Source organism: Argopecten irradians, chromosome 9, assembly GCF_041381155.1.
Source record: "Argopecten irradians isolate NY chromosome 9, Ai_NY, whole genome shotgun sequence".
In the NCBI taxonomy this organism is placed as follows: Eukaryota; Metazoa; Mollusca; class Bivalvia; order Pectinida; family Pectinidae; genus Argopecten; species Argopecten irradians.
The window spans coordinates 39,295,134-39,308,419 of record NC_091142.1 but is presented as its reverse complement, the minus strand read 5'-3'; the positions used below and the strand labels follow the sequence as shown (position 1 = coordinate 39,308,419).

The 13,286-nt window shown below is 35.7% G+C and overlaps 1 protein-coding gene across 1 annotated transcript in view; it reads right to left on the bottom strand.

Moving 5' to 3' along the window:
* Window positions 1-156: 156 nt before the first annotated feature.
* LOC138332294 (mitogen-activated protein kinase 1-like) overlaps window positions 157-13,286 on the bottom strand; it is a 70,351-nt gene continuing 57,221 nt past the window's right edge. The window contains exons 7-11 of the mRNA XM_069280327.1: window positions 11,941-12,020; window positions 11,553-11,631; window positions 6,638-6,747; window positions 6,286-6,422; window positions 157-5,716 (exon numbers count right to left, since the gene is read on the bottom strand). Of these exons, the coding sequence (XP_069136428.1) occupies window positions 6,288-6,422; window positions 6,638-6,747; window positions 11,553-11,631; window positions 11,941-12,020 (404 nt within the window). The 3' untranslated portion in view covers window positions 157-5,716; window positions 6,286-6,287. The remainder of the gene's footprint in view (window positions 5,717-6,285; window positions 6,423-6,637; window positions 6,748-11,552; window positions 11,632-11,940; window positions 12,021-13,286) is intronic.

Sequence of the window (13,286 nt, the reverse complement as noted above, 5' to 3'; positions counted from 1 at the left end):
GAAATTTCAGAAAATAAAAAGATCACAAGGATTGTTTTACAGATGGATGATGGACATTGGGTGAAAAGCAATACCAATATCCCATTATCTGATGCTTGTATACTTAAAAGAACTTTACTGGACTTGTTGAAAAAAACAAGAAAAAAACACACAAAGTGAAAATGTCATAAGCACAGTTTATTTAGATTTTTCTAATATAAAGACAACATAACCAGTACATTGGACAAGCATCCATACTCTTCATTCTCTCGAAACATGAAAACTTTCACCTGGCACTTCCCGATCACAGTACCCTCAGGAGTGTTCTCAGTACGCACTACACGTAACATATAATATATATATATATATTTATATAGATAATCAAAGATCTCGGTCATTTGTAAATGCACAACAAAAGAAAATAGTGAAAACAAGGGAAGATAATTTCTTCATATATTACGAATAACAAATTACCAAAAGCAAAAGTATATATATCTGTCACTATTATAGTAATATGTTTTAATGCTTTTGGCTCTCTATAAAAGATTCTGGTGAATATTCTCTAAAAGGCTTTTTTTTGGCTTTAATTCAAAGAAAAAGATCTGATAATGTGACAGCAAAACTTTTCATAAAAATACAAAGGGAAGTACTACACTTCAATTTTTTTCTCTTTGTGTTTTGTATGTGCTACAGAAAGATGTAAAGTTGAAATGCTTCCGACGACTGATACAAGTATTAAATGTAAATTTCTTATTGACTAAAAATTCAAATATTGGTTATAAACATCACCTAGTGAAAATTAGTGTTACAGGTGTTTTTAAAAAGTTTTGTGATCTAACTAAAAATTAGGCCGATGAATAATGGATAATAATACCAGTCTAATGATTACTGTACTTATCAAAACAGTCATACAATAAAATTTGAGACATCATACTACTGCCTAGCTTCTAACTTTATCGTCATTATTTGACCTATGAAAATTTAAATAGATTGTTAGTACCTATAGATTGTAAAGCTTTGTCTCCTTTTGTAAAAACAATTCATCTTTAAAGTTATTATGGACACACAATCTTCAAAGATCAGTCTTTCAAATTTTCTTCAACAGTTTTATATTTTGAACTCATCCCCCAAATTACTTCAGGAAATAAAAAACATTTTACACATGAAATCGCAAGATAAATTCTACCTTGATCAACAATAGGATGCCTAGCACATATGCAATTTATCGTTTGAACTCTTATAGCTATATATGTATTTTTTCATTGAGCAAAACTATAGTTTAGACACATTAATTATATCACATTTATCATTTTCATGCCTTTACAAAATAATTGGTTGATGCATTAAAATATGAAGAATCATATTCGAGATCATTCAAAGTCTCTTTCCTCATTATCAAATATACCATTATCAGTGCTAATGCAGTTCTTTATATGTTAATAGTAAGTTAAGTACTGGTGCACATCAGATAGCTCAATTAATTTGAAAAAAAGACTGAATTCTATTTTTGTATAATTTAAAATGCCATAGAAAAATGTTTTAAATCTAATATACTTTGTACAACACAACAACACAAGTCAAATTTTAGTTGTAGTTAACATGGAAAATTAAAATTAACACATTTTAGCACTTAGAAAATCACAGTACTACCATATTTTATATATAATAACATACACCGTATTCGACCCATTAAGAGCACCCATCCCTAAATGCTCCTCTCCAGTTTGAGGTCTCCATTTCACTTACATTACAGACTGAAACTGTGAAAACCATGGAGGTTTCTCTATTTCATTCTATTGTAAATTGTGAATTGTGAGCCAAAATATGTTCCTAATAAGCGCCCCTCCATTTTAAAATTTTTTAACTGCTGTGGGGGGGGGCTTATTGGGTCGAATATGGTTATCTATTTTCTAAACCCTATCTCCATTTTTGAAAAAACAAAAACAAAGAAATGTATTTATACAGCTTTCTTCCAAACTTTACACTTGTCAAACAAGATCGTTCCTAATAACCTAGTACACTCTATGTACAGTATACAACAAGTAGTTAGTTACTCCCTAGTTATAGAATGTACCAGTAATTGTTTATAACTCCTTTATAAAATACATCTAATACTTACATCTTTTTAAAAGGTAAACAAATGTAATGTCATCAGAATTAATTAATCGTATAAGCACATTGTGCGTTTTGATGAAACAAATAGGATGGGCCTTCACAAAACCACATAAGGGCACTCTTACTTATATTCCCACCTCCTGGTCCAATAAAAATGTAGAATTGTGCTTATAAGATAGAATATGGTACAATGAACCCCCCCCCCCCCTCCCTCCCCCTCTTTCAATTTTATAAAAGTTCCTGCCTGACCATCATACACAAAGTTTTTGTACAGGAATTTCTTGGCTAAATTCTATCATATTTATCTCCCCTTAGTTTTACCATTATTATCTCCCCCTATACTTAAATCTGTCATACATCAAGACCAAAATAATATAGCCCATATTCATAGTTACTTTTAGTGTTCTAGGAACTGGAGGTGAGTTTGACGACTCATCGGCTAGGCAATGTGACGAGGATACCTCTATATATATGGACAGCATCAGAGATAAATACAACCCAAGGTGATCCTAGGAGTCCTTTATAGTCTGCTAGAAATCTGTGTCCATGTACAGTTATATAATTAATATTGTATCCATATGTGGTCATGTTTCTAATCGGACCAAGATTATGATAATTCTATATGACGTGGCTGTACAATCGTACCACAAACGAGATCCAATCATCTCTTGAAGACAAGGACTGGGTCTGTAACCATGGAAATATTCTCGTGTTCAAACAGGAATTTTGTGCTTAAACAACTTACAGTCTTCAAAATGTTATTATAGACATGAGAAATAGAATTCATTCACTTTAACACATGGTCATACTATATAAAACCATGTGTACAAACCCATAATACCAAATATACAAAACATATGATAAATCAACACAAGAAGGCCATTTTTACAGTATATAATTAGCTAATCAAACTGCTTTTTTTCTTTCTTTTCTTTTATCTTCTATATATCAGCAAGACAAATGTTTTGCTTAAGTACAGAATCCATGTTTAGACACTGGTTACATAACTGCAGCCCCAAATCAATAAGAACAATGTATATGTAGAACAGAGGTTTATGTACAATGTAAGCACTTGGTATCAACAATACAATAATAAACAGTGTATATTATGTCTAGGATTAATTGATAACAAAATTAGCACAATTCATTAATACCATTATATAAAGCTAACAGTATAATCTGTTTTTATCTGTAGATAGCCCAGACAACAGCATTACACAACACCACCAACAGTTACTAACATCAAAGAGATGAACAAGAGATCCCACACAGTCTTGTCACCCACCAAAGAATGTCAGTGGAAAGGATCTTTTCCTCTGGTTTTCCCTTCCTCGAAATATTGATTACAAGTAGGGAAATTCTACATAAAGGCAACACACTTCAATTGTCAAATTCAATATGGCTTCTGCCTGTCTTGTGTAAATTTAATTTGAGGAAGACCACTTTAGTACTTTCTGAGAAAGTGTTTAAATGCAATTGGCAGAATTACAGGAACTAAAATGAACCTAAATACAAAACTTCAGAGGGATCCCTTCAGTATATTTTCAAAAAATTTAAAATTCTAATTGTGAAAATCCACGTTTGCTGTCTGTCAGTCATCAGCGATTGGTGCCAAAATGCAACATGCTTAACTAAAGCCCAAAGGAAACTACATTATTGTACATACGAAATTTGAGAAAGTTCTCTTCAGTGTTTTTTGAGAAATAGCAATAACAAGAATGGTTTAATAACAAACGCAAGAACCACAGACAAAAGGCAATTTGAAAAGCCCACCATCTGATGATGATGGCCTAGAAATTGGAAAATATACATTGTAAATAAGCAGCCTTGATACATCATCACTATGATAAACTCTGAATCAGTAAAACATGTCTTATATTTCAATGGATTTTTAAGTGATAGTATAACAGATTATATCATTCTGTTAGTGTGGTGTTGTGTGTTGAAGCCTTTTTAATAGCCAAGGCTTTAAAAGGTGAAGAAAAATCTGCAGTATTAGGAGAAAAACCATCGACCAACATTGATTCAAAAGGAAAATTCAGGTAACGATGACATATAAATTAAATTGACAATAATTTCCATTTGATTAACCCGTTAGAAGACAGTTGTTCAAGGGAGGTAATCTGCTTGATACAGTGGTGTGTCTAACAAAGGCAGCTGATAATAATACATAACAATCCAAAGGTTAATATCATCAGTTTAACTGTTATAATCCCTAATCAAACAGGCTTAATTCATTCAACAGAAATCGTCTATCAACAGTACCACAGATGATTCTCACTTTCACAAAGTGAGAACGATATATATGGAATAAAGATACAAAATAAGAATGTTAATGCAAAAAATGAGAGAGAATTTCATTATTAGGAGACATGATTACCATGGTAAATAAACGTTTTGCCCTTTTTTAACATTGAAGACATCAGAGCAAACAAATATGTGAGAATCTTAACAGTGTTTTAATATTTGGTAAAAAAATTAAATCAAGTTTAAGCATTACACATTTGAGGAGAAATGTCTTGTCATGAACAATCCTATGAATATCCTTTAAAAACTCTTCAGTTTATAAATTATAAGAAAGAGAAATTAGAATATGCTGCTATAAATAACTTGACTATAGCAAAATGTCTGCCAGAGTTACTTCCCTTCCATGATCAAATGGATGTTGATCACCATGACATTGTGTGAATGATGGCATTTTAATATGCTTCATGATACAATTGTGTTTGCATATCATAGAGTTCTCTGCCCTTGCAGAAAGGCATTATTTGTTACGTCATATGTTTGTGAACACAATGTCACCATGATGTCGTCAAAACAAATACCAACCAACAAGGGGCAGTAACTCTGTAATATCTAAAAACAAAGTAAACAGCAGTATCAACACATGTTAACAAAATGTTTTTATGATATAGAAACTAAAATCTAAGATCAATATGATATTCTAGTAAATGTAACTGGATTACAAGAGATATTTACCTCATAATCTATAATCAGTTTTTTTTCATAATTCAATAAAAATAATATAAAAGTTGATGTCAGAAGTTGAAAAGGAAATGGTTAAGTTTTCTTAAGAAAACAAATGTAATGATATCAATTAATTCCAGGCTTGATGACAAACTTTGTGTCAGAACAGATAATCATCTGTTGAAATGTATCACTATAGTATGATAAATTAGCACTTAGCAGTAAATTAAATTAGCACTTTACTATCAACTTATCTACCTCCATCACGGGAGAGCTCAGCTACTATACTGGAATCTGAGGAAACTCTCTTATCACATTTGTATCAAACTGAAGGAATATGACAAAGAAAGAAATGATCTCTACTTTGGAAGATTGTCATCCATCTTGTCTCAATATTCTTATAACAACTGTAACCAGCTAAGGTAACTTCTGCTTCACAGTTACCACGGCCTTGTAACTAGGTTACAGCAGGCCAAACACAGAAATGACCCGAGGCCTTGATTGATATGGGGTGTATAAACTACAACATTAATGATACACCACATATTGTCTATGAGAAATGAGTAAAACGTCTTTTATATATATATATGGTTGTCCACAGACAATACATGGAAATCAATAAGGTGATGATATGATCTGCCATCCTATTGTGTACCTGTAAAATGAAGGGAAAAAACCAAAATTAATGATACTTTGTTAATTATAATGACACATTATATTGATATTTACCTTCTTCAAGAAAACTTGTGTTCAAGAAGAAAAGGACCATGTATGGTCTTTACCCTTTTTGTCTCTCAAATCCGTCAAATTTTCGAATCTGTTATAGTGATTGAATTGTTGAATTTCAAATATCGGGTTCATCCTTTTTGCAATTTAGTTGATGTTATCATTATAACAGTTGTGTACTGTGCAGTTGATTATTATGCAAATCCGTTACAATTTAATCAGTGACGCACTAGATATTTCAAATACAACCACATATATTATTAAGACTTTACAAAATTATGGATTTAGGGGCAGAAAGGCCCAGACCTTATATAGTCCATTGCAGTAAGTTTAGTGTGAAAGCTTAATTGCACAACCTTTGATTCATCATTTGGTTGCCAGAAAAAAACAAAATTTGATAGTTATGATAAATCAACAATTCTCAAAGGCATTTGAAATAAGACTAGGTATAAAAAAGAGTACAGAAAAAGCAAAACCACATGTCTAATCTATCTATACCTTTATTCCTTCATTTGCTGCTGTTGTTGGTGTTTCTGTTCGAGCAGTAGAGTTTCCTGGAATATCAACTCCTTCAGTCTTTCTTTAGGGAGATCATCAAGTTCCATTTCAAATGTGAAAGGTTCCTCGGCCACAGGCTGAAACAGCAAAACTCAAAACCTGGAGAAAACATGCAGGCTTTGGGTATGGTTATGAAGCATCAACTGTTTCTACCTTGATTTTAATGTTATCTACTATTACTTTATCATGATGAAGTTTGAGAATTTTTACCCCAGTAATTAAATTATCTACAACCTTCAGTTCCAGCACATATATAAAGATCCTACTAGTGTGACCTTGACTTCCGGCTTACCTCATCTTGAGGGTCATAGTACTGTTCTAGATATGGGTGTTCGAGTGCTTGTTCAACAGTAATTCTCTTGTGCGGGTTAAATGTAAGCATCTTCTCCAAAAGATCAAGGGCTGAAACAGTGCAAAGTAATGTACAATACATGCATACACTCATATGTTCATTAGACTTTTACCTTTGGGAACTAACTCATTTACAAAATTTGAAATGAGAACATAAAAGGTATTTTCTGAGTGCCTCAATCTCATTCACAGACAATGTATTCTTATACATCAGAACAACAGTCAAACAAAAACTAGAACTGTCGCTACAGTGGAAGATTAATACCGCTCACTATACAAAAACTAGAACTGTCGCTACAGTGGAAGATTAATACCGCTCACTATACAAAAACTAGAACTGTCGCTACAGTGGAAGATTAATACCGCTCACTATACAAAAACTAGAACTGTCGCTACAGTGGAAGATTAATACCGCTCACTATACAAAAACTAGAACTGTCGCTACAGTGGAAGGTTAATACCGCTCACTATACAAAAACTAGAACTGTCGCTACAGTGGAAGATTAATACCGCTCACTATACAAAAACTAGAACTGTCACTACAGTGGAAGATTAATACCGCTCACTATACAAAAACTAGAACTGTCGCTACAGTGGAAGATTAATACCGCTCACTATACAAAAACTAGAACTGTCGCTACAGTGGAAGATTAATACCGCTCACTATACAAAAACTAGAACTGTCGCTACAGTGGAAGATTAATACCGCTCACTATACAAAAACTAGAACTGTCGCTACAGTGGAAGGTTAATACCGCTCATGATCACTATACAAAAACTAGAACTGTCGCTACAGTGGAAGATTAATACCGCTCACTATACAAAAACTAGAACTGTCGCTACAGTGGAAGATTAATACCGCTCACTATACAAAAACTAGAACTGTCGCTACAGTGGAAGTTAATACCGCTCACTATACAAAAACTAGAACTGTCGCTACAGTGGAAGATTAATACCGCTCACTATACAAAAACTAGAACTGTCGCTACAGTGGAAGATTAATACCGCTCACTATACAAAAACTAGAACTGTCGCTACAGTGGAAGGTTAATACCGCTCACTATACAAAAACTAGAACTGTCGCTACAGTGGAAGATTAATACCGCTCACTATACAAAAACAAGAGGTCGCTACAGTGGAAGATTAATACCGCTCACTATACAAAAACTAGAACTGTCGCTACAGTGGAAGATTAATACCGCTCACTATACAAAAACTAGAACTGTCGCTACAGTGGAAGATTAATACCGCTCACTATACAAAAACTAGAACTGTCACTACAGTGGAAGATTAATACCGCTCACTATACAAAAACTAGAACTGTCGCTACAGTGGAAGATTAATACCGCTCACTATACAAAAACTAGAACTGTCGCTACAGTGGAAGATTAATACCGCTCACTATACAAAAACTAGAACTGTCGCTACAGTGGAAGATTAATACCGCTCACTATACAAAAACTAGAACTGTCGCTACAGTGGAAGATTAATACCGCTCACTATACAAAAACTAGAACTGTCGCTACAGTGGAAGATTAATACCGCTCACTATACAAAAACTAGAACTGTCGCTACAGTGGAAGATTAATACCGCTCACTATACAAAAACTAGAACTGTCACAGTGGAAGATTAATACCGCTCACTATACAAAAACTAGAACTGTCGCTACAGTGGAAGATTAATACCGCTCACTATACAAAAACTAGAACTGTCGCTCAGTGGAAGATTAATACCGCTCACTATACAAAAACTAGAACTGTCGCTACAGTGGAAGATTAATACCGCTCACTATACAAAAACTAGAAACTGTCGCTACAGTGGAAGATTAATACCGCTCACTATACAAAAACTAGAACTGTCGCTACAGTGGAAGATTAATACCGCTCACTATACAAAAACTAGAACTGTCGCTACAGTGGAAGATTAATACCGCTCACTATACAAAAACTAGAACTGTCGCTACAGTGGAAGATTAATACCGCTCACTATACAAAAACTAGAACTGTCGCTACAGTGGAAGATTAATACCGCTCACTATACAAAAACTAGAACTGTCGCTACAGTGGAAGATTAATACCGCTCACTATACAAAAACTAGAACTGTCGCTACAGTGGAAGATTAATACCGCTCACTATACAAAAACTAGAACTGTCGCTACAGTGGAAGATTAATACCGCTCACTATACAAAAACTAGAACTGTCGCTACAGTGGAAGATTAATACCGCTCACTATACAAAAACTAGAACTGTCGCTACAGTGGAAGATTAATACCGCTCACTATACAAAAACTAGAACTGTCGCTACAGTGGAAGATTAATACCGCTCACATATACAAAAACTAGAACTGTCGCTACAGTGGAAGATTAATACCGCTCACTATACAAAAACTAGAACTGTCGCTACAGTGGAAGATTAATACCGCTCACTATACAAAAACTAGAACTGTCACTACAGTGGAAGATTAATACCGCTCACTATACAAAAACTAGAACTGTCACTACAGTGGAAGGTTAATACCGCTCACTATACAAAAACTAGAACTGTCACTACAGTGGAAGGTTAATACCGCTCACTATACAAAAACTAGAACTGTCACTACAGTGGAAGATTAATACCGCTCACTATACAAAAACTAGAACTGTCGCTACAGTGGAAGATTAATACCGCTCACTATACAAAAACTAGAACTGTCACTACAGTGGAATTAATACCGCTCACTATACAAAAACTAGAACTGTCACTACAGTGGAAGGTTAATACCGCTCACTATACAAAAACTAGAACTGTCGCTACAGTGGAAGATTAATACCGCTCACTATACAAAAACTAGAACTGTCGCTACAGTGGAAGGTTAATACCGCTCACTATACAAAAACTAGAACTGTCGCTACAGTGGAAGGTTAATACCGCTCACTATACAAAAACTAGAACTGTCGCTACAGTGGAAGGTTAATACTCTCACTATACAAAAACTAGAACTGTCACTACAGTGGAAGGTTAATACCACTCACTATACAAAAACTAAACTCATTAAGTGGGTACATACAGTACACATATTAGTTTACCATCCCTTTAATAGGGTTTACTCAGCTCCCCTTTATGTAGGGTCTGTGTACCAGAACCCTATGTAGTTTACTCAGCTCCCCTTTATGTCAGGGATCTGTATACCAGAACCCTATGTAGTTTACTAAACTCTCCTTTATGTCAGGGTTCTGTATACCAGAACCCTATGTAGTTTACTAAACTCTCCTTTATGTCAGGGATCTGTATACCAGAACCCTATATAGTTTACTCCCTCCCCTTTATGTCAGGGTCTGTGTACCAGAACCCTATATAGTTTACTCAACTCTCCTTTATGTCAGGGTTCTGTGTACCAGAACCCTATATAGTTTACTCAGCTCCCCTTTATGTCAGGGTCTGTGTACCAGAACCCTATATAGTTTACTCAGCTCCCTTTATGTCAGGGTCTGTGTACCAGAACCCTATGTAGTTTACTAAACTCCCCTTTATGTCAGGGATCTGTATACCAGAACCCTATGTAGTTTACTAAACTCTCCTTTATGTCAGGGTTCTGTGTACCAGAACCCTATGTAGTTTACTAAACTCTCCTTTATGTCAGGGTTCTGTGTACCAGAACCCTATATAGTTTACTAAACTCTCCTTTATGTCAGGGTCTGTGTACCAGAACCCTATATAGTTTACTCAACTCTCCTTTATGTCAGGGTTCTGTGTACCAGAACCCTATGTAGTTTACTCAGCTCCCCTTTATGTCAGGGTCTGTGTACCAGAACCCTATGTAGTTTACTAAACTCCCCTTTATGTCAGGGATCTGTATACCAGAACCCTATGTAGTTTACTAAACTCTCCTTTATGTCAGGGATCTGTATACCAGAACCCTATGTAGTTTACTAAACTCTCCTTTATGTCAGGGTTCTGTATACCAGAACCCTATGTAGTTTACTAAACTCTCCTTTATGTCAGGGATCTGTGTACCAGAACCCTATGTAGTTTACTAAACTCTCCTTTATGTCAGGGATCTGTATACCAGAACCCTATGTAGTTTACTAAACTCTCCTTTATGTCAGGGATCTGTATACCAGAACCCTATGTAGTTTACTAAACTCTCCTTTATGTCAGGGTCTGTGTACCAGAACCCTATATAGTTTACTCAACTCTCCTTTATGTCAGGGTTCTGTGTACCAGAACCCTATGTAGTTTACTAAACTCTCCTTTATGTCAGGGTTCTGTATACCAGAACCCTATATAGTTTACTAAACTCTCCTTTATGTCAGACTTATACCAGAACCCTTGTAGTTTACTAAACTCCTTTATGTCAGGGTTCTGTGTACCAGAACCCTATGTAGTTTACTAAACTCTCCTTTATGTCAGGGTCTGTGTACCAGAACCCTATGTAGTTTACTAAACTCTCCTTTATGTCAGGGTTCTGTGTACCAGAACCCTATGTAGTTTACTAAACTCTCCTTTATGTCAGGGTTCTGTGTACCAGAACCCTATGTAGTTTACTAAACTCCACTTTATGTCAGGGATCTGTATACCAGAACCCTATGTAGTTTACTAAACTCTCCTTTATGTCAGGGATCTGTATACCAGAACCCTATATAGTTTACTCAGCTCCCCTTTATGTCAGGGTTCTGTGTACCAGAACCCTATGTAGTTTACTAATCTTTATGTCAGGGATCTGTGTACCTTTTATCAAAATCTGTACTTTAGGTACTTTCAACAAGGCTATATTTGGTTTAGCAACACCACTGGCAACAGTAACCATGGGAACCTAATATACACTGAAAAGTCAAAGTAAGGGAGATAACGGATTCATCATAGGGGTTGTTTACCTCTTGGGTCTGCTTTTGGGATCAGTCGAGCCCATGGAACCTTTGGTTTTTCTGGCAATGTCTCTATATAGCCTCTAGCCTATAGTGAGAATAAACAATTCATTTCTTAATGGTGATCACTATCAAAGTTTGTTACGTTGTCATCTAATGTTGAGAAGGAAGTTATTTTCATTGTTAAAAACTTTCTCAATCTGGCTATCAAATGTTCATGACCATATTGAGAGGATCTCAATCTGGCTATCAAATTGTCATGACCATGTCTTCTCTATCTCAAAAAATAAAAGAAATTATCAACCTACAAAATAACTAGCTATATAGCATAATAATAACAGTACTGCAACAAAACTTGAAATTTTACCAAATACAATCACATAGCAGAGCTACAAACCTTATCATTGATAATACAGCTGAGGTCTTCACGTTTTGGAGAACCTAAGACACCCAGTATGTGGTTAAGTTGGTCAAGATCTGGTAGCAAAGGTCAAGGTTGTTTAGTTTGTGTTTTTATTTAGATTATTCAAAACTATTAATTGAGAAAATAAATTTAAGAGCAGTTTTCAATTTCTACACCTGACTGCCAATGTCTATATATGACTCAATCAAATATTTTTAAATATAGCAATGTCCCACAAATTGTGTAATTATCATACCCCCGAAAATAACTTCCTATCTATACATTAAATTTGAATAAATTATCAAAACAACTAAAAGCTATAACAAGAGGCCCAGAGGGCCTGTATCGCTCACCTGGTTTGTAATGCCAAGTAATGTTCTGAATACAAGTTCATTGTTTCTTTTCTGAAGGAATTTGAATATATTTACCTCTAATTCCCCTATTGGGCCCCACTCTTTCTGCTCCAGGGTTCAAAGCCAAAATTTATACAAATTCTGTGAACCCCAAGGATGTTTCTGGCCAAATTTGCTTGGTACAATCAATGCAGAACTCTAGGACAAGTAGCGATTTTTAAGATTTACCTCTATTTCCCTTATTGGGCCCCGCCCCTCCTGCCCCAGGGGGTCAGAGCCAAAATTTATACAAGTTCTGTTCCCCTTCCCCCAAGGATGTTTCTGGCCAAATTTGCGTGGTACAATCAATGCAGAACTCTAGGACAAGTAGCGATTTTTAGGATTTACCTCTATTTCCCTTATTGGGCCCCGCCCTCCTGCCCCGGGGGGTCAGAGCCAAAATCTATACAAGTTCTGTTCCCGTTCCCCCAAGGATGTTTCTGGCCAAATTTGGTTACATTCCATGCAGAACTCTAGGACAAGTAGCGATTTATAGGATTTACCTCTATTTCCCCTATTGGGCCCCGCCCCTCCTGCCCCCGGGGGTCAGAGCCAAAATTTATACAAGTTCTGTTCCCGTTCCCCCAAGGATGTTTCTGGCCAAATTTGGTTACAATACATGCAGAACTCTTTGACTAGTAGCGATTTATAAGATTTATCTCTATTTCACCTATTGGGCCCCCGCCCCTCCTGCCCCCGGGGGTCAGAGCCAAAATTTATACAGGTTCTGTTCCCCTTCCCCCAAGGATGTTTGTGGCCAAATTTGGTTACAATCCATCCAGAACTCTATGACTAGTAGTGATTTTAAGGAAATGTTGACGGACGGACGGACGGACGGACGCCGCACGCCGTGCCATGACATAAGCTCACCGGCCCTTCGGGTCAGGTGAGCTAAAAATACACAACCCACAGTCCACTGAAGAAATAAATAGTTTCTATTTATTATTC